Raw genomic sequence first — 22,612 nt, forward strand, 5'->3', positions numbered from 1 at the left:
GCGAGTATCTCCCCCACCAGAGGGTACTGGATAGGCGAGTATCTCCCCACCAGAGGGTACTGGATAGGCGAGTATCTCCCCCACCAGAGGGTACTGGATAGGCGAGTATCTCCCCACCAGAGGGTACTGGATAGGCGAGTATCTCCCCACCAGAGGGTACTGGATAGGCGAGTATCTCCCCCACCAGAGGGTACTGGATAGGCGAGTATCTCCCCACCAGAGGGTACTGGATAGGCGAGTATCTCCCCACCAGAGGGTACTGGATAGGCGAGTATCTCCCCACCAGAGGGTACTGGATAGGCGAGTATCTCCCCACCAGAGGGTACTGGATAGGCGAGTATCTCCCCACCAGAGGGTACTGGATAGGCGAGTATCTCCCCCACCAGAGGGTACTGGATAGGGCGAGTATCTCCCCACCAGAGGGTACTGGATAGGCGAGTATCTCCCCACCAGAGGGTACTGGATAGGCGAGTATCTCCCCACCAGAGGGTACTGGATAGGCGAGTATCTCCCCACCAGAGGGTACTGGATAGGCGAGTATCTCCCCCACCAGAGGGTACTGGATAGGCGAGTATCTCCCCCACCAGAGGGTATCTGGATAGGCGAGTATCTCCCCACCAGAGGGTACTGGATAGGCGAGTATCTCCCCCACCAGAGGGTACTGGATAGGCGAGTATCTCCCCCACCAGAGGGTACTGGATAGGCGAGTATCTCCCCACCAGAGGGTACTGGATAGGCGAGTATCTCCACAGAGGTATGGTAGGCGATTTCCCCACCAGAGGGTTGGATAGCGGTATTCCCCCCCAGAGGGTACTGGAGGAGTATCTCCCAGAGGTATGGATGGAGTTTCCCACCAGAGGAGGATGGGATCTCCACAGGGGTTGGATAGGCGAGTATCTCCACAGAGGTACTGATAGGCGTATCCCCAGGGGCTGGATAGGAGTATCTCCAGAGGGTATGGTAGGCGAGTTCCCCGAGGGTACGGATAGGAGTATTCCACGAGTTGGATGGGAGTATCTCCCCCAGAGGGTCTGGATAGGGAGATCTCCCCAGGGGTTGGATAGGCGTATTCCACCAGGGTACTGGATAGGAGTATTCCACCGAGGGTGGATAGGGTATTCACAGGGGTTGGATGGGAGTATCCCCAGAGGGACTGGATAGGCGGTATCTCACAGAGGGTACGGATAGGCGAGTATCTCCCAGGGGTATGGAAGGAGTTTCCCCAGGGGTATGGTGGGGTATCCCCCACAGGGGATGGATAGGGGTATCTCCCCACAGAGGGTAGGATAGGCGAGTATTCCACAGGGTATGGTAGCGATACTCCCACAGGGGTTGGTAGGCGAGTATCTCCACAGAGGGTACCCATCAGGGGTACTGGTAGGCGAGTATCTCCCCCACCAGAGGGTACTGGATAGGCGAGTATCTCCCACCAGAGGGTACTGGATGGCGAGTATCTCCCCCACCGAGGGTATGGATTTGGCGGTATCTCCCCCACCAGAGGGTACTGGATAGGCGAGTATCTCCCACCAGAGGGTACTGGATAGGCGAGTTCTCCCACCAGAGGGTACTGGATAGGCGAGTATTCCCCCACTAGAGGGTACTGGATAGGCGATTATCTCCCCACCAGAGGGTACTGGATAGTGACTATTCTTGCCCACCAGAGGGTAACTGGATAGGCGAGTAACTCCCACCAGAGGGTACTGGATAGGCGTGTATCTCCCCACCAGAGGGTACTGGTAGCGAGTATCTCCCCCACCAGAGGGTACTGGATAGGCGAGTATCTCCCCCACGAGGATACTGGATAGGCGAGTATCTCCCCCACCAGAGGGTACTGGATAGGCGAGTATCTCCCCCACCAGAGGGTACTGGATAGGCGAGTATCTCCCCCACCAGAGGGTACTGGATAGGCGAGTATCTCCCCACCAGAGGGTACTGGATAGGCGAGTATCTCCCCCACCAGAGGGTACTGGATAGGCGAGTATCTCCCCCCACGAGGATACTGGATAGGCGATTATCCTCCTAACGTAGCCATATGGTACTGGATAGGCAAGCATCTATCAAGCAAAGCCAAATGGGAATGGATAGGCCAGTACCTCCTTAGCAGCCTATACAGGCCTACGGCCTATCCAGCTGGGTTACCCAGGACTTGTCTGTTGTCCCCCCCTCCCCCCTGCAGCTCAGAGGTGCGCTACATCCAGTAGCAGGGGAATGTAAACCCCTTTTGGAATGGGTAGTTCTTCAATGATGAGACGGCACTTCCACCTGTGGCGTAACCATGAATGAGCAGGCGGAATCCGGTAACACGTAACGCTCTACTTTGGAAAGTCTGAATGGAAACACAGACCAAAAATACGATTAAGTATATCTCTAAGTATATCTCTAAGTATATCTCTTAGCGGAGTAAACCACCTTCAGAATATAATGAATTGTGCTTCCATAAAATATACACATGGAGGGAAATTCCTATGAGTCCACGGGGGAAATGAAACACGAAAAGTTCCCAAGTGCACTTTCGTGTAATAATCACATCATCAGGGGAGACACAAGAGAGAAATATAACATGTTTACCAAATGGCGTCCTAGCTTCGTCTCTTCGATGTATATCAACTGACAGTTATATTTCTCTCTCTTGTGTCTCCCCTGATGATGTGATTATTACACGAAAGTGCACTTGGGAACTTGTCGTGTTTCATTTTCCCCCGTGGACTCTAAGGAATATCTTGATCACGCGCAAAATTGTGAGCCTTTCCAACATGGAGGAAAATGTATTTGTATTGCATGAAGAATTCTAATACGTACGTATATACATTTTGAAATTCTAGTTTCAAGTGAGAAGGGAAGATGGCGCAGTGAATTAACCATGTCACGACGAGGGATGTCACGGTAACTCACCATAACCAACACACATTGTTATTCCAGGACGTAGCCGAGCCAAGCTTCCGTTACCGCTTGGGGGCTGAACGGTTAACATAGCCATACCTGAACCTAACCTAAAAACTAAGCTTTCGGTAGCATTGGGGCTATGACCTAACCTAGCTAATCTTTCGTTACCGTCAGAGATATACGGTTGGCTAAGCTTTCCTTACCGTTGGGGCTTTACGTTGGACCTAACCCAGCTAAGCTTGCGCTACCGGTGTGGCTCTACGCTCGGCCTAATTTAGGAAAGCTTTATTTACAGTTGGGGGCTATACGTTGGACCTAACCTCACCAAGCTTTCTCTAACGTTTGGGCTACACGTTCGACCTAACCAAGCCAAGCTTTCGTTAACGTTGAAGCTACAGGTTGGACCTAACCTAGCCAAGCTTTCGTTACCGTTGGGGCTATTCGTTCAACCTAACCTAGCCAAGCTTTCGCTACCGTTGGGGCTATAGGTTGGACCTAACCTAGCCAAGCTTTCCTTACCGTTGTGGCTGCATGCTCGAATTAATTTAGCCAAGCTTTCCTTACCGTTGGGATTTTACGTTGGACCTAACCTAGCCAAGCTTTTCTTACCACTGGGGACCTGACCTAACCAAGCTTTCCTTACCGTTGGGGCTGTACGTTGGAACTAACCTAGCCAAGCTTTCCTTACCGTTGAGAGTATACATAGAACCTAACCTAGCTAAGCTTTCGTTACTATTGGGGCTATAAATCAGATCTAACCTACCTAAACTTTTGTTAATATTTAAGCTATACGTTGGCTTAACCTAGCCAAGCTTTTATTACCTTTGGGGCGACAGTTGGGCCTAACCTAGAAAAGCTTTCGTTACCATTAAGGTTATTATAGCTGGGCCTAACCTTGCCAAGCTTTTCTTGCTGTTAGGGCTATATGTTGGACCTAACCTAGCCAAGCTTTTCTTGCTGTTAGGGGTATATGTTGGACTTAACCTAGCCAAGCTTTTCTTGCTGTTAGGGCTATATGTTGGACCTAACCTGGCCAAGCTTTCGTTACCACTGGGTGGGGCTATACGTTGCATCTAACCATACTAAGCTTTCATTACCATTGGGGCTAGACGTTGGACCTAACCTAGCCAAGCTTTAGTTACCGTTGGGGCTAGACGTTGGACCTAACCTAGCCAAGCTTTAGTTACCGTTGGGGCTAGACGTTGGACCTAACCATACTAAGCTTTCATTACCTTTGGGGCTAGACGTTGGACCTAACCTAGCCAAGCTTTCATTACCTTTGGGGCTAGACGTTGGGCCTTACCTAGCCAAGCTTTCATTACCTTTGGGGCTAGACGTTGGACCTAACCTAACCAAGCTTTTGTTACCGTTGGGGCTATACGTTTGGGCCTCACCTTACCTAAGTAACCGACCCAATATATAATTCCTGCCCCAATCATCCCTTCTACTGTGGCCCAACATAAGCTTAAAAATGGTGGATTTACCAAGCTTAAAAATGGTGGATTTACCAAGCTTAAAAATGGTGGATTTACCAATCATTTTACCGATTATTTTACAGTCAAACTTACTGATGAACCAGTAAGGAATTGAAAACATTGTTTAATTATATAATTACATGCATATTATATATGATTCATTTAAAGTGGATGAATTTAGTATATAAAAAAAAAAGCTGGCATAATGATTCATTTAAAATGAATGTATTGAGTATAATTATATATATATATATATATATATATATATATATATATATATATATATATATATATATATATATATATATAAACTGGCATGAAAAGTTATTTAAGAGGAAGCGACTGTGTATCCCTAATACTCACTCACCTGGTAAACATACATGGAGGATTGGGGTCTTGTTTATTGTGCCGACATGTCGCTCCCAACAACTTACAAACAACATACTTGAATTTCTTTTTTTCTTCCAATGTTTCGCTTGACGTATAATTAAGTTCTATAAGCTGCTTTACTAATATTTGTTGCAATATTATGGGTTGAGTCACAGGAATATCTGCCAATCTTCCCACCTGGCCAGACAGACGCCCACTAACTCTTGCCAAACCTTTGGTCTCGGAATTTCGCTAAATTCGCGCGGGAAAAAAAAAAATTCGATATCGCTAACATTTAGCGTAAATTTCGCGAGTGTGGTTTTGTACAAACTATACTGAATAGCATTATATATATATATATATATATATATATATATATATATATATATATATATATATATCTTTCATACTATTCGCCATTTCCCGTGTTAGCAAGATAGCGTTCAACTGGGCCTTTGAGGGAATATCCTCACTTGGCCCCCTTCTCTGTTCCTTCTTTTGGAAAATGAAAAAAAAAATGAGGGGAGGATTTCCAGCCCCTCGCTCCCTCCTCTTTTAGTCACCTTCTACGACACGCAGGGAATACGTGGCAAGTATTCTTTCTCCCCTATCCCCAGGGATAATATATATATATATATATATATATATATATATATATATATATATATATATACAGTAAGCCTACCGCATACTAATAGTCAGAAAGGTTTTTACAAGACTGTACCTGGGTACGCTCGGCCAGCACATGTCTAGCGGACATATTATAAATCTAAAAGTAAAATCTCTGATTTCGAACCCTTGGTCTAGCCAGACCCATCCTACCCCAGATGGTAGCTACCGTCGTGGCTGTATGGTTGGCACAACCAGTGGTGCACCTTAATAACCTAGCTTGGTCCCGTCACTAATGAGGTTGCACAGCCAACACAGCCAAACCTGGAGCTAACCTAGCTTGCTCACGTCACTAATGAGGTTGCACAGCTAACACAGCCAAACCTGGAGTTAACCTAGCTTGCTCACGTTACCAATGAGGTTGCACAACTAACACAGCCAAACCTGGAGCTAACCTAGCTTGCTCACGTCACCAATGAGGTTGCACAGCTAACACAGCCAAACCTGGAGTTAACCTAGCTTGCTCACATCACTAATGAGGTTGCACAGCTAACACAGCCAAACCTGGAGCTAACCTAGCTTGCTCACATCACTAATGAGGTTGCACAGCTAACACAGCCAAACCTGGAGTTAACCTAGCTTGCTCACATCACTAATGAGGTTGCACAGCTAACACAGCCAAACCTGGAGCTAACCTAGCTTGCTCACGTCACTAATGAGGTTGCACAGCTAACACAGCCAAACCTGGAGCTAACCTAGCTTGCTCACATCACTAATGAGGTTGCACAGCTAACACAGCCAAACCTGGAGCTAACCTAGCTTGCTCACGTCACTAATGAGGTTGCACAACTAACACAGCCAAACCTGGAGTTAACCTAGCTTGCTCACGTCACCAATGAGGTTGCACAGCTAACACAGCCAAACCTGGAGCTAACCTAGCTTGCTCACGTCACCAATGAGGTTGCACCAGCTAAGGCACAGTACAGCCAAAACCTGGGTTAACCTAGCTTACTCACGTTTCACCAATGAGGTACACAGCCAACCTGGAGTAACCTAGCTTGCTCACGTCACTAATGAGGTTGCACAGCTAACACAGCCAAACCTGGAGCTACCCTAGCTTGCTCACGCTACCAATGAGGTTGCACAGCTAACACAGCCAAACCTGGAGTTAACCTAGCTTACTCACGTTACCAATGAGGTTGCACAGCTAACACAGCCAAACCTGGAGCTAACCTAGCTTGCTCACGTCACCAATGAGGTTGCACAGCTAACACAGCCAAACCTGGAGCTAACCTAGCTTGCTTACGTCACCAATGAGGTTGCACAGCTAACACAGCCAAACCTGGAGCTAACCTAGCTTGCTCACGTCACTAATGAGGTTGCACAGCTAACACGACCAAACCTGGAGCTACCCTATCTTGCTCACGTCACTAATGAGGTTGCACAGCTAACACAGCCAAACCTGGAGTTAACCTGGCTTGCTCACATCACTAATGAGGTTGCACAGCTAACACACCCAAACCTGGAGTTAACCTAGCTTGCTCACATCACTAATGAGGTTGCACAGCTAACACAGCCAAACCTGGAACTAACCTAGCTTGCTCCAGTCACTAATGAGGTTGCACAGCTAACACAGCCAAAAAAGGAGCTAACCTAGCTTGCTCATGTCACCAATGAGGTTGCACAGCTAACACAGCCAAACCTGGAGCTACCCTAGCTTGCTCACATCACTAATGAGGTTGCACAGCTAACACAGCCAAACCTGAAGCTAACCTAGCTTGCTCACGTCACTAATGAGGTTGCACAGCTAACACAGCCAAACCTGAAGCTAACCGAGCCAGTCAGGCTATACCTGACTCAACATTGATGCACAAGAGGCGGAAACAGCAGACAGGTGCCTTACCTCACCTAACTGATCACGTGTCCTGCAACATCTTTTGTACATCTGGCCATACTTCAATGCCAATATCTAAAAAACATTTGACTAATGGACTAAAATTACCTGAATGTTGAGTTTGATGTTACTCCCTCCCTGCACCAGGTGTCCCTTCCATCCTTATGAGGTTTTTGCAGCACCCAGGAAGCAGGCCACGTCCACCGGTCATAGTGTTGTAAATACAGGCCACATCCACCGGTCATAAAATGTTGTAATTACCTAGTTGTCCTGTTCAGTGAGGGTATTTTACATTCGTGGGGGTGGCGCCCCCCATCTTTTATCATACAACCATGAACATTTATGGTGGCTGTCTGCACCACCTAAATCCTCAGCCATCTTGTTCCAGTCATCCACCATTCGTGTTCTAGAAAATCCTTTGTCCTTTTTTTTTTTAAAAGTTTACTTTCATGTTTTTTGTATGTTCTATCCCACCATCTCTGGAACTGTTCACTGTCTACATCAATTGATCTCTTAAAAACTACTTCGTTGTAATTCGGTCGTCCCTGACTCTTCTCTCTACCAAAATGGGTAAATTTAAAGCCATCATCAGCCTTTCCCTGTGTCCTGGTATAGGAACACTTGGCTGCTGCTTTAAAGCTTAACTCAGCTTAAATCCAAAGTAAAAGACTAAAGTATATATCATATCATTCTTAACATAAAGTAAATTAACTTACATGACTCTTTTTGTGTCGCCATCTCCTTGAAGGCTCCTGCTATGTAAACAAAAGTCAAGTTCGAAAAGCAACGCGTATCATACTGTGAGAACGCAGTAATATCAAACAAGAAATGAAACTTATTGATATCACACCCTGTAACTTAGCTTTCTTAATTCTGGTACTATCTTTGTTGTCATCTTTTAGATCTTCTCTGTTGGTTCTTTGTGCTTCTTTAGGTGCAGTGACCAAATGTGTGAAGCATGTACTGGTCTTGGCTTTATGTATGATATGAATAGCTTGTTATACATTTTCTTGTCCAGATTTTTTTTTTGCTTGCAGACACTTTGTCTCCTTAACTATTCTAATAGGGACCTCTGGCATCAAATTAGGGACTATGTTGACTCCCAAATCCTTCTCACATAGAGAATCCTGAAGCTTATTGTCTGCTTGATAATAATCATATTAAGAGCATCTTTTGCTTTGTTCCATCCTTATTACTTTACATTTGCTCAAGCTGTTTCATTAACCATGTTTCAGACTAATTCTGAAGTCTGTTTAGGTCCCCTGGTAAGCTGATGCAATCCTCCTCACTTTTCATTTCCCTCGTGACCTTTGCATCATCTGCCAACATATTCAGGTAGACGTCCATACTTTCAGGCAAGTCATTAACACAGATCAAGAGGAGCAATGGTCCTAGACCCCATCCCTGTGGTACTACACTGGTCACCTCAACCCATTTGAAAAAGACTTTGTTCCCTCTTATCGAAATGATCTATCCATCAATCGAAAAGTTTTCCCTTTATTCCTGTTTGGTGATCCAGCTTCTTAATCAGCCTCCCATGTAATATAGTGTCAGATGCTTTCTGGTAATCTAGATACAAGCAATCCAAGCTGCTTTCCCTTTTGTCCAGGACTGAGCGCACTCTCTCATGGAACTGTAAGAGGTTATGCATATATGACCTCCTTTCCTTGAAATGATGCTGTCTCTCACCTGAGAAAGTTTTCCTCTGTAGAAAATCATCCTCTTCCTTTTTACCAATCTTTTCCTGAACCTTACACTATTCTCATTAGTAAGATTAGTCTGTAGTTCAACATCTGTTCCTGATCTTTCATACAATATATAGGTATAATGTTTGCCCTTTCCCATTCCCTTGGCACTATACCTCTCTCCATTGACATCTTGAACAATAATTCAATGATTTATCTGGTATATCTGCACACATCTTTAGCACATATGGTAATATTTCATCAGAACCATAAGCTTTGTATGGGTTAAGTACTTTTAGATTTCTGTTGTAATGTGCGTGCATTTTTATGGAAGTTACATTGTGGGCATGAAGGGTTGTGGGATACATAGAAACAGTTTTTGTAGAGTTGAAATGATGGGTGATTTCTAGAGAAAAAGTAAGAGAGTGTGATTCATATTTGTCTGAGGAGTGTGCTCTCTGATGGGTATATGTTTGGTGGGTTGGAGTTTAAGACCGAGCTGTAAGTTCATTCGTTTAGTGCTTGTCAGGTTATTTCAAGGTGCATGTGTTTTGTCAGTTATATCCGTTGGGGAAGAGGGATCTGTGAGAGGTTACTGAAGCATGAGGCGAAGCTTTTGATTTCTATTTATAGAGACTGATGCTTTATAGAGTGGTTTGGGTGGGAGAGGTCTAGTAATGTTGCATAAAATTTAGTGCCAAGCATGAAGTGGGACTGTACTGGAAGGATCTTTGTTTCATTGTGAAGGTGTTGAGTTTCTGGTTGCTAGGCAGCCAGTGATTATACTCAGTGCACTACTTTTATGGTTTTCAACTTTGTTATATTTGTTTTTGAGTGGGTGGAAGACCAGGCAGGTGAGCCACAGTGGATGAACCGTTTGTATAGGATGGTGACAGATTATTTCTCTAGTCCAAATCTCGTGCCAGTTCTGAAGGCATTTAGTTTGTGTATTGCTTTTGTGATGATATTATTGGTGTGGGGAGTGAGTGTCATGAGTATGTCTTAGGTGATGCATTGAACGGCTGGTGTTTTGCTCCATGAAAGACTATCCTTCAAGGTGACTGGAGGGTATGAGCTGGATTCTTGTCTTTCCGGGGTTAAAAGAATGATAGAAGACGTCTGTTCAGACGCTGAGATCGTGTTCTGGGTGAGCAATAATTCCAGTTATTATGCAATGTAGTGCTGTAGTGTAAGGTCAGGGTGATGTGACTGAGGTTGTTTTTTCTTTGCTTCAGTCATGGACAAAAGTTCACATTAAGGCTGGGCCTCAATTGAAATATAGAAAGAATCATATGAGGGAAAAAGAAAGATGTAGCTATCAAAATGACCCACCCTTGAAGGAAGAGATCAAAAAGAGTTGGAGAATGAACTACTCCTTAAGGGACTCCATCATAAAGTGTTTGTGTAAGACTGCCATGAAGGCTGGCTACAAAACCGGCCTAACACTTTTTGTTATTGCTTTGTGCAGTAAAGTTGTGTAAGTCTCTTGCCACTTGTACTGTGCGGGAAGGGGAATGCAGTGTTTGAATTCATTTAGGATGTGTTGTGTGTGATGGTAGTGTTTGGATCTGAAGGCATGCTGTGAGGGTGAGAGTGAGATATTTTGTTTGCTTCTTCTTGTGGATAATTTTTTTCACGGAATCTGGATAGTGAGGATAAAAAACACATAGGGCCAGAGGAAGAACAGGAGTAGGGTGGTTTGGAGGGTTTTAGGATTGGTATAATGTTGGCACGTTTCCAAGTGTTAGGGATCTTGTTGTGAAGCCAGGAGTTGTTGAAGATATCTGTAAGTGCTCGGACTGCAAATGAACCAGTTTTATGTGAATCTTCGATATGTTGTCAGAACCTGTGACAGGAGAGTTCCTGAAGACTTTAACTACATAGCTAGTAACAATGGAAATGAAAGGCGGGTTGGCAACTATTTCTGGGTGGATTTTGCAAAAGGTGAGATCATATGACGTGAGGGGAGTGGGTGAGGAGTGGGAAGTATTTAGAGAAGCAGTGATGGCTTGCACAAAAGATAACCTCTTCTCACTCATTCTCCCTCTGTGTCTATTCATTGTCTATGTATTTCAGCATACTGTCTTTAGTTCTCTTAATCATATTCTTATTATCATGACACCTCTCTCTTACCCTATCATTACTTATTTGACCAACCTTCTTCACACCACATGTTGTCTTTAAACATTTAATAACTAACACATTCACCCTCTTCCACATATTCTCTATAGCCCGTGCCTTGCATTCATACAATATCATGGGGACTACTAAACCCTTAAACATATCCATTTTTGTTTTCCCAGACATAACCTCTCTTTCCATACATTCCTCAGTGCTCCTATAACCTTCATCCACCCTATGAATCATCTTTCCTTCAATGGTTCAATTCCCTTTCATGTCCACTCCCACATATCTAAAACACTTTACTTCCTCTAAGTCTTCTCCATTCAAATTCACACCCCAACTGTTTCTCTGCAATGCTGACCCTGATGGTCTTTCTTTTATTCACATTTACTCTAAACTTTTTCTCACATTCTCCTAAACTCAAACACCAGTTTCTGCAGTTTCTCACTCAAACCTGCCACCAGTGCCATGTCATCAGCAGAAAACAACTGACTCACCTCCCAGACTGCATACCTGCCCTTCTTTCCAAGACCCTTGCATTTACCTCCCTCATCATCTATCTATCTATCTATATCTATCTCTCCATCTATCTATCTATCTATCTATTCTATCTCTCCATCTATCTATATCTCTGATGCCTCTTCCCCTATGGAGCTTCCTCAAAGGGATGGTCACAGCAACAGAGTCTTCATAACCATTAACAGGCCACTGACATAAGGCAATTCTAATGCAGTGTTTGCAGAGGATCCTACCTAATGTCCTTACTGACTACTTCCAACTACTACTATCCAATGCTTCTGATTAAATGTTCATACCTAGTTGTTCTATCTATCATTCCTACCATTCTGCCAAAAGGCAGGGCTAGCGGATAGTGCTCGGTAGGAAAATCTAAAGTTATGAAAAACAAGCTGTGTGAATTAAGTATTGTTTGTACTAGAGAGAAACTGTGTGTTTGTTGACTGAATGCCAGTAGTCCACACGTGAGTGAGGCAGAATGAAAAGACAGCTACCTGGGTCAGAAGAGTGCAACTTGACAACCACTGAAGTGCTGGCTTACTATGCACCCATCACTAACCCTCTGGATACTCAGGTGGGTAGTACTGGTAATATACCTCTATGTTTATGGGCTGTGTAGCAACTACTACCTAAAACCATCACTGAAAAGGTTCAGCCATTGAGACTCAAAGTACCACTGCTGCTTGACTAGAGGGATAAATATATCCAAATAATGAAAAATATGTTTCAGAACTCCATATTATATCCATTTGGATTTCTTTACCCATCACTTTCATAAAGAACTGTTAATCACACATATTATTCATCCTATACTGCAACAATGGATACTATGGCAAGGAAATAATCCAAACAGACGAGAAGCATCACAAAGGCATTGAAATGATATTATTTACAAGAAAATTTCTCTAGCTTACAAAATCTTCACTTTACACTAGATTTTTCTTAAACATAGAACAATTAATACTGTACCAACCTATTCTAAAGTTATCAATTATAAAGAAATCCAAAGCCTTACTATTTACATTAATAGATTTCAGTATCTCTCTATATACATACAAATACCATGATGTAAACTGTTAAATATAAATTCTCTCACATGGGTAGGGTAGTAAATTCATTGGCAATGAAGAAGCACATAAGATTATCACATATTCACTGAAATATAAAGCCAGTTTCCCACTACCCAGTAAAGAATTTCTTGATGTAAGTGAAAAGCAATACTGTTAAGGCTCCATAAACTCCTAATTTAATGAGCTTCACAGTCACGACAGCCCCAGCTCCCTCAATTGAGTGGACCATTCGATTATTGAGAATGAATACCATCTTGCTTTCCTCAAGGAGTCTCTGCTTTGTGTCGTCATCCATTTCTCCTGCGATCAGGTTCATGGCTTCTGTCATCTGTCCCTTAATCCTGGACACAGATCCAGTAATCTCAGTAACAGCCATGCCTTCCATTGAATCCTGAAAGTCATAATATCATAGAGAATGGTGATCGTAGTTTAAGATGAATTTATTTGAAATGTGAACTGAGATTTTTTGTATTGTTCATGACATGCAGCACAGATAAGAAGGCAATTAGATTTCAAGTGTAATTAACTTATGTAGTTTTAGGATTCAGGTATTACTAATTTACTTACATTTTCATATTCATTACACTGATGTTAGAAGATTCCATCAGCTTGAGGTTACACTATGAGTGAAAAGTCACTTTTAAGGCTACATCACCAAGTGTGTGGTCTCATCTCAGAACTACTCAATCCAAAGGAGTCCACATTTCCCTGCTACTGGAAATAGCACAACCTCAAGCTGCAGGAGCCTTTAGAATTGTACTTGGTAACACCAGGACTCTTTCACAGAGACTGATCCTGGGGTAAATATCTTTCTTTTCTTTCATATTTGTCCGCCATTTCCCATGTTTCGATGGTGGCACCAGGAACAGATATGATCAGCTGCATTCATTCGCATCCAACCTCTAGCTTTCATGTGCAGTGTACCAAAAACACTGCCCCTATCCACAACCAGGCCTCACAGACCTTTTCATGTTTTTCTGGGCCATTTCACATACTCTTGTTCAGCCCATTGACAGCATGTCAATGATACAAACTTATCAACAGTAAATACAGTTTGTCACCTATACTTTGATTCTTTTTTTCTTCATATAATCCTGTTGTGACAAAGGCGTTTGTAGGGTGATATAATGTTACCTTTATTTTGATTTCTTTCATATGATCTTACTGCAACAAAAACAAACATAGAATGGTACCTATATTTTGATTTCAGACCAGTCATGAACCAAACTGTATCCAACTTGTGCAATTAGCCATGATGTCATGGTGCACAGCCTCTCACTTCCATAAAGAGGATGACCCATATTACAAAGGGGAAAGTGAGACAGGAAACTAGGTAAGGGTAAGTAAGGAGACTAGCTTAAAAATATGCTTTTCACCAAATCAAAGTTGACATTTTAGGCTTATTCCTCACTTGCCCTCACTTCAAGTAGCCATATGAACATAATCTACAGGGAAGGAAGGCCTTCACGTGAAAAAATCACCGGATGTTCTATCAGTAGAACCTTCCTCTCCTTATTCATTTTCTTCCAAAGAAGACCATTTAGGAGGTTCTTCTCTAGTATAAGCCATAGGATGGCTCATTCTTCCCTTAGGTGCAAATCTGTTCAATAAGAGAAAAGGTCCAGGCAAATGTTTTTTTGGCAAAAGTCTTATTGCACAAAATCCCATGTGTGTATGGGCTAAAGTGCATGCATATCATTCTTGTTATAAAGGAACACAAAAATAAATGTTTAAATTAATGAAATATAAGTCCATTGAGTACATCTTGGAATGTGAAAAGGAAGATTAGCGATGGAGAGGGTGCTGCTGTGTATGTAGCATAATGGTTACAGTTGAGGTAAAGAGTGTTTGGACCAGATATTTACTCTGAAGACTGTGTATTAGTTTTATCTGGATGAGGAGACTGTCTTGAATGTAGCCCGTATGGTCCTGCAGAAAGGACACAAAAATGCTGACACAGATGCCGTATGGAAGAAGATAAGGATGTATGGGTTAAATGAAAAGTGCCTATTATAGAGAGAAGTTCAATCAGAGAAAGTAAGGCATGAATGTAAGAAGGAAAGGAGGTGAGTGAAGGTGAAATGAGAAATAAATACATGTATCAACAAAAGCACGCATGAAAATAAAGGAAACATTGTTAATAAATTACATCACATTACAATGCCTCCTTAACATCAAAAAATCTGAATGTTAATGCACAGGGCTGGCATACTTATTCATAAATAGGCTTAGGTCTAATTGAGACTGAAATGCTTGGAGGATGGAGGCAGGAGGTTGGCTAGCATAATTTTGCAGTGAGTTGCACAATGTGGTCATGACTTAGTGATTACAGCATTATTTTAAAGCAAAGTTTTCAGAATGCCCTCTGGAGACATCTTAATAAATTTTCTGCATGCACTACGGGTGACTAGCATTCAATATTTTCCTGAACCATCTGACATAAACCTAACAGCTATGGGAGCACCTTAACAAAGTGAAAGCAAGTGAGGGGTTGGTATAAAATCGTTTCAAAATCTTACAAGCAACTAAATACAACTCCCAGCCATATGATAAAAATTACAAGACAAATGAGAATCTAAAATCATTATACAGTGCTTCCAGTCTGATTTTTCCTCAGAAGCTCAGTCATCTGCTCTACCATTACTTTAATAAAGGCAAAAAGGTAAGAAAGAAAAATTTTCATTTAATTCCTAATTACATGCAGATTTTCAGTTTGTTACATTTAGGTTTTTAGCTTGTTACTTGTGAAAATAATATAGATCTGAAAGGCTGCTAACAGTCATAACATAAGCATACATATATATATATGCTCATATGCAGTTTAAAATACCTAATATAAATAGTTGGAAATCCTCCCCTCTCATTTTTTGATTTTCCAAAGGAAGGAACAGAGAAGGGGGCCAAGTGGGGATTTCCCTCAAAGGCTCAGTCTTCTGTTCCTAAAGCTACCTTGCTAATGCGGGAAATGGTGAATAGTATGAAAAAAAAAAGAAAAAAAATACAAAATAAATTTGTTAATATACAGAGCCTATTATAAGCCTCCTTACAAAAGAAACTAAAAAGACAATTTCAGTACCTTGCGAGAAAACTTTAGCTTTTCCAGAAGAGTTTTCTTACGACGTAAAATCTGTCCACCAGAAAGGAGACCCATATACAAGTGATAAATGTAGGCCATCAGAAAATATGGGTTTTCATCTTCAATTTTCTTCAAATGTTCCAAATACTGACAAACGCTCTCTCTTGGTGCATAGCCTTCTTTCCACTTAGCTCCCAAGTAGTGTGCTAAATCCTGAAAAGAATGTTTCTGTTCTGTTACAAGATCAAAAAGCATTGGACATCTTCCCCTGACACATCCTCACACAAGATACTTGACACTAACCTCCACATCAATGGTCTATTTCATAGTAGGCTGCCATGGATGAGTTACTCACACCAGCTTCACCTACAACTCTGCTCTGGAATTCCCCATGGAAGCAGTTCTTTCTTCAATCTTCTTCAATCTCTTCCCACATGATCTCCCATCACTTCTAGCAAACCACAACATGAAGATCCTTTCATATACACATGACCTTGCAATCACATTATAAGAACCTGACACCAAAGTAGCAGTAACAAATATGCAGTACTACATTACACTCCTGGAACAAAGGCTCACCCACAACAAAATGTATGCATCTCCACAGAAGTCTTTTATCACTCTTTTAATCCTAGACAGACACAAATCCAGCTTTCACTCTCTGCTCAACTTGAATGGATAATCACTCCCACCGAACAAAACTCCAATCATTCTCAGCATCACACAGGACATACACACGACATTCACTCCCCACACCAATAACATTAAAACAGCACACAAACTAAATGACCTTAAAACACTAACTAGCAATGCATCCACTCCACTCTAAACTCTGCCTACCCTGCATGGTCTTCCACCCTCTCTAAAACAAATATAACAAAGCTGCAAACCACACAAAAATAAATTACTTAAAAATATCACTGGCTGCATAACAACCACAGACACTTAACACAAACACAGTAAAAATATAGTCCCACCTCAACATGCACAGCACTCAAGTCTATGCAAGAGCACTAGACCCTTCCCAACTAAATTGCTCTATAACTAACTCCTAAGTATAAATAAAAAGCTTACTCCTGCCTCACACTTCAGCTAACTCTAATAAAACAAATCCACAGCCCAACATATATATAACACTAACAAACATACTGAAATAACCCATCAGAAGCCACCCTCCCCGGACAAGTGCAAGTCTCACTTTACCATTTAAGGTTTCGACATCACACATTACTACAACAATAAACATCCTTTTAACATATCTCAAGACCCTTCATACCCATGATGCAACTACTTAACCAACTTGCACTCTCCCACACAGATGCACTAACAGCGTCTCTATACTTAATAACTTATGTTCACAATCAGTGGATGTGGCTGGCTTCCTGAGAACTGTGAGAGCTTCAAAAAGTAAAAAAGCATGTGAAGTGATATTGTCATGGCAATTGGTTTCGTAAAGAAGGAGTAGGTGGTGAAAGCCTTGTGTAAGATGAAATTTGGCAAGGCAGCTGAAGTGCATGGTGTTGCAGCTGAGTTTCTAAAGTAAATCGTGGTTTGGTTAGAGAGGATTTTCAGTGTTTGTACAGATCATGGTGATGTGTCTAGGGATTAGCAGAATGACTGTAGAGTGCCACTGCATAAAAGAAGGAGGGACAAAGGTGACTGTTTGAATTAGTGAGGCATAAATTTGAAGAGTGTACCTGGAAAGTTGTATGGAGGAGTTATGATTGATAGGGTGGTGATGCACACTTGATCAGACAGGGAGGAAAAATGTGGTTTCAGAAAAGGTAGATGATATGTGGATCAGATAGTTTGCTTTGAAGAATGTGTGTTAGAAAGAAAGAGAAACAGAAAGATCTGTATATGGCATATGACAGGCTTGATAAAAGATGCTTTGTGGACAGTGTCACAAATATAAGATACACAACAAATATATGATATGGAAAAAAAGCTGTTAGAATTAGTGAGGAGTTTTTATCAAAAGAGTAAAGCATGAGTGTGAGTAGGGAGAGAGGTTGGTGAATGATTCCAGGAGAAGGAGGGTCTAGGGTAACTGAAAAAGGGTGAGTGCAGTCTGATGCCACCTTACCAACATTTTATGAGTTGAAATGGTCCTGACTCAAATATTACTAGGCAATATACAGCATCTCCTGTTCGCAGAACAGACCACAAGGGAGAAAAAGAAATTGACTTTCCTGCCTTCATTGAGGTATGTAAGACCCTTGTCTTTAAAAATGTCAGGTCAAGGTCAACCAGACAAAACCAACAAAGGAAAAGCTTTCTTGACTGACATCTGACCCTAGGCAGTACAACCCAAGAGTTTGAATTATTATCATCATTCTGAAAAGGCACCATTCTTCTCTTTGGCATATTCCCAAGGGGTCCCAGATGATGCAAGGCTCTGGAGAAATACAAAAACAACTCCAGACTAAAAAAGAAAGGCAGAGGTAGGGACGGAGGAAAGTATTACCTTTACTCATACATGTAGGAAAAGATAATTTTTTTTTTTTTTTTTTTTTGCTTTGTCACTGTCTCCCGCGTTTGCGAGGTAGCGCAAGGAAACAGACGAAAGAAATGGCCCAACCCACCCCCATACACATGTATATACATACGTCCACACACGCAAATATACATACCTACAGAGCTTTCCATGGTTTACCCCAGACGCTTCACATGCCTTGATTCAATCCACTGACAGCACGTCAACCCCGGTATACCACATCGCTCCAATTCACTCTATTCCTTGCCCTCCTTTCACCCTCCTGCATGTTCAGGCCCCAATCACACAAAATCTTTTTCACTCCATCTTTCCACCTCCAATTTGGTCTCCCTCTTCTCCTCGTTCCCTCCACCTCCGACACATATATCCTCTTGGTCAATCTTTCCTAACTCATTCTCTCCATGTGACCAAACCATTTCAAAACACCCTCTTCTGCTCTCTCAACCACGCTCTTTTTATTTCCACACATCTCTCTTACCCTTACGTTACTTACTCGATCAAACCACCTCACACCACACATTGTCCTCAAACATCTCATTTCCAGCACATCCATCCTCCTGCGCACAACTCTATCCATAGTCCACGCCTCGCAACCATACAAGATTGTTGGAACCACTATTCCTTCAAACATACCCATTTTTGCTTTCCGAGATAATGTTCTCGACTTCCACACATTCTTCAAGGCTCCCAGAATTTTCGCCCCCTCCCCCACCCTATGATCCACTTCATCTTCCATGTTTCCATCCGCTGCCAGATCCACTCCCAGATATCTAAAACACTTCAGTTCCTCCAGTTTTTCTCCATTCAAACTCACCTCCCAATTGGCTTGACCCTCAACCCTACTGTACCTAATAACCTTGCTCTTATTCACATTTACTCTTAACTTTCTTCTTTCACACACTTTACCAAACTCAGTCACCAGCTTCTGCAGTTTCTCACATGAATCAGCCACCAGCGCTGTATCATCAGCGAACAACAACTGACTCACTTCCCAAGCTCTCTCATCCCCAACAGACTTCATCCTTGCCCCTCTTTCCAAAACTCTTGCATTCACCTCCCTAACAACCACTGCATAAAAGATAAATAAAATGCACAAAAACAACAATAAATAGCATGTCATATAAAATGATTCAACAGTACATAAAAACACCTCACATAGACCAAATCATATATGAATTTTCATTCCAAGTGAGGCAGAAGAAACCAGAATATGAAAGAAGGCTGCGGCAGAGCATCTGCAAATTTCTAAGATTCCATTAATTGCGAGACAAATCAGTATTTGTATGATGACCAGTAAGACAATAATGTTAAAACCAAGAGGAGGTTGCTGACTGGTTGAGTGGATCCCAGTTGTGTCAACAGGTGAACAGCACTGAAAAGGTAGTTAATAAAAAATGAGACAGCTTTCACCTCACCAGAAATCATGGGTTGAGTGTTTCTAACCCCCACAATCCTTGAAGTTATCATAAGGCTCATGGGACAATCTGTCCCTGTAGAGAAAAATATCTAAAGACAACAACAATAAAAACGATTCATCAGACTGTAAAACTTGAAATGATAACCATAATGAAAAAAGTAAAAACTGAATTATGATCAGCAAGGCTTCAGGTATTAAAATGTGAAGAAACATATATACTTCTGAGAAAACAAGATGGCATCCCCCACTATACCACATTTTCCCTCAGTTCATTAGCACACATCTACAATCACTCATATCATGGAAGTTCTTTCACAGCTCAGGAGCCTTAAGGTGCACAGACCAGTTTCTACAAAGAAAATATCAACGGAGAAAAAATTACATAATTCCCAAGTTTCAGGCAGTGAATGTGGCTTTTACAAAACAAGATGGGAGAGAGATCCAAATGAACGGTATTTAAATGTTTGGTGTAATGGGGGAATACATTAACAAAAAAGCATAAGACAATCTGTCACCAAAAAGGATGACTTTTGGAAGGAACTATAAATATATGATGTATAGTAATTTTAAAGTTATCAAATCCTATGAGGGAATATCTATATTTCTCAATGTGGTTCATCTAATCGCCTGAAGTTGGCCAAGGTCCCTCAACATTACTCCAATCTTTTTCTGTATGAGATAAATAATCGACTTCATTCCCAACAACTAACTCGCATTCCTATGAAACATCTTTTACAACAGTTCCATTTTTCTTTCAACTTAAAATTCCTCTTTTGCTTTCTCTAAACTTCCCATTTTGTGTCAGTCACTTGTAATTTCAACCAGATGGAACTGTTTTTTCTACAACTTTTCTTCCTTTTTCTATTCCCTGTCTTGTATACCCACACAGTTCTTCTGTTGCACACAACCATCATCACCTTACATTATATTCATATATTCTTAATCAGTATCTCTAATTTTCACATAATACCATAACCAAAAACCTGGATTACTTTGAAAGTTTAATTTTGCTGAGACATCAAATCAGTACAAACCTACCAAAAACTCAATAACACCAACCTTTTCGAATGCTTCAGTTCGTCTCATACCAGGAATATCCAGCTCTCCAATGAGTGTGTGCGAATGACGATCCAGTGCCCCCTCCAGGTACTGGAACACCTCATAAAATACCAAAAGGCCCTCAGCCCACACTCGGCCCTCAGACATAGCTACAAGTGGAAAAAAAGATTGAACCAAACCACCAATGAGTTATGTTTAAAATAAGATTGCATATACATCACTTCTGTAGCAGTCAACAGTTAGTGCTATACAGTAAAATGCACCAACATTTTTAACTATTCCATTAATACTATACATGGAAATGTATCAACATATTCAACTATTCCATTAATACCATACAATAAAATGCACAAACATTTTTACCTATTCCAAGTTTAGCATTTATCAGAGCATCACTGACATTGTGGATGTCTCTGGTAACACTGCGCATCTGTTTTGTAAATGGAATTTCCACTTCAGAAGCCATTCTGAAAAAAAAAATCATGACTTTGATCATACGTCACACAGAAACGTATCAAATAACCACATTTCAATTATCTGTAACATTTTTTTCTGAAAATCTGCAATGTAATCTGAGAATCTATCTGAGCATCTATCTTTAAATGTCTTTGCCTGCTTAACACTAATGACTTCCTTTGACAAAAAATAAAAGAACTAAAAGGTAAATCTGCCAGGACACTCACTCCTCCATACACCACCGTGTTCATCCGAAACAATTTACATATCTAATTGATCACCACTTATCTGTCGCTCTAAGTTACAACCGCGACTGATAATAATCTAAATCATAAAATGGTATAGTCATGCCAGATCGAGTTCATACAACAGCAAAAATCCACCGTTTGGAACACCTTCCTATTTGCAATAGGACCGAAGGTCAGAATCGTTCGTAAAACATCAAAAGCCATCGGGAAAATCATTTCAACCCAACTACCACTAATATAACCCAACAAAATTCGCTGTATGTCACAACATAATTCACAAGTCGAAATAATATGAACAATGTCATCTTGTCTGCCATGTATATGTATGACTCCTTGACCTTGTGGTCATCACGAGAAGGTTCATTTCTATTCATTAACAGACAAATTCTTTACAAATCTATTACATCTATTGGTGCACATTACACAAGTCTTGCCCTCCATTCGCTCCCAAGTTTTACATATTTTTTAGTAGTTTTTTTTTTAATGATTAATTATATGTATCTTCTCAATCTACCTCTGTGGTCAAGCTGCGAGTTTGTTTACCGTCGATCAGCTGTTGTTTACGCGATGATGGCGCGAAATTTACCCCATTTGTCAATGGATATGACACGAGCCCTGAACTCCCTTCGGCTCCTAAGTTTTCCTAATGCTATAATAGTTTTTTAATGAGTAAATACATGAATATTGTCCATCTACCTCTCCCGTGTGGCTTTGTTGTCCTGCGATCAGCTGTTGTTTACGCGATGATCCCCTCCAATCTATTCACATCTATTGGTGCACAGCGCACGAGTCTTGCATTCCCTTCAGCTCCTAAGTCTTCCAGATCTTTTAATATATATATATATCCTTTAAAAATAATTAGATCTATATTCCCCGACGTACGACTGCTGTCTGCCTTTGTATTTGTTTTCCGTCGATCAGCTGTTGTGCAATGGTGGCGCACCGATCCGGACGCCATATTCAGATTTCTGATTTGTGAGGTCAATGAAACGACGAAAATCAATTGAAAAATATAAAACGAATTAGTAATATTTCCCCTGACTTTTTTTTCACAAGCACTAAGGCCTGTTTGACTCCCCTAAACAGACAGGAACACATGCACAACCTTTTGATAGATATTTTATCAATTAGCGTCCAATTCCCAATAAGCTGATGGAAACTAATTATACAGAAAGACTACCAGAGCCTAATTACTGATATTTCGAAGCAGGCGATTTACTAAGTCCTATCCCAT

General features: G+C 41.5%; 2 protein-coding genes across 3 annotated transcripts in view; both read right to left on the reverse strand.

The window, feature by feature from the left end:
* The window catches only part of Sans (SAM_USH1G_HARP domain-containing protein Sans), a 201,120-nt gene extending 196,187 nt beyond the window's left edge, over positions 1-4,933 (reverse strand). The window contains exon 1 of the mRNA XM_071656087.1: positions 4,726-4,933. Within this exon, the coding sequence (XP_071512188.1) occupies positions 4,726-4,736 (11 nt within the window). The 5' untranslated portion in view covers positions 4,737-4,933. The remainder of the gene's footprint in view (positions 1-4,725) is intronic.
* A 7,479-nt stretch (positions 4,934-12,412) lies between these two features.
* On the reverse strand, positions 12,413-22,306 carry Ho (Heme oxygenase). 2 transcript variants are annotated; one of them, XM_071696987.1, is made up of 5 exons: positions 22,075-22,306; positions 21,038-21,141; positions 20,675-20,823; positions 15,702-15,914; positions 12,413-13,016 (listed from the first exon to the last, which is right to left on the reverse strand). In XM_071696987.1, the coding sequence occupies exons 2-5, from the start codon at positions 21,138-21,140 to the stop codon at positions 12,735-12,737; spliced, it is 747 nt and encodes a 248-aa protein (XP_071553088.1). In that variant the 5' UTR covers position 21,141; positions 22,075-22,306; the 3' UTR covers positions 12,413-12,734. The 2 variants fall into 2 exon arrangements, with proteins under 2 accessions (XP_071553088.1, XP_071553089.1); XM_071696988.1 differs by lacking the exon at positions 22,075-22,306 and adding an exon at positions 21,893-21,912.
* Between the last annotated feature and the right edge of the window lie 306 nt (positions 22,307-22,612).

Source organism: Panulirus ornatus, chromosome 62 (genome assembly GCF_036320965.1).
Source record: "Panulirus ornatus isolate Po-2019 chromosome 62, ASM3632096v1, whole genome shotgun sequence".
Taxonomy (NCBI): domain Eukaryota; kingdom Metazoa; phylum Arthropoda; class Malacostraca; order Decapoda; family Palinuridae; genus Panulirus; species Panulirus ornatus.

Coding starts and splice junctions, on each gene's coding strand:
- Ho (XM_071696987.1), bottom strand. CDS start 21,140: ATGGCTTCTGAAGTGGAAATTCCATTTACAAAACAGATGCGCAGTGTT. Junction 20,824..21,037: donor AAATGCTAAACTTGGAATAG/GTAAAAATGTTT, acceptor TTCCACTTGTAG/CTATGTCTGAGGGCCGAGTG. Junction 13,017..15,701: donor AGCTAAAGTTTTCTCGCAAG/GTACTGAAATTG, acceptor TATGACTTTCAG/GATTCAATGGAAGGCATGGC.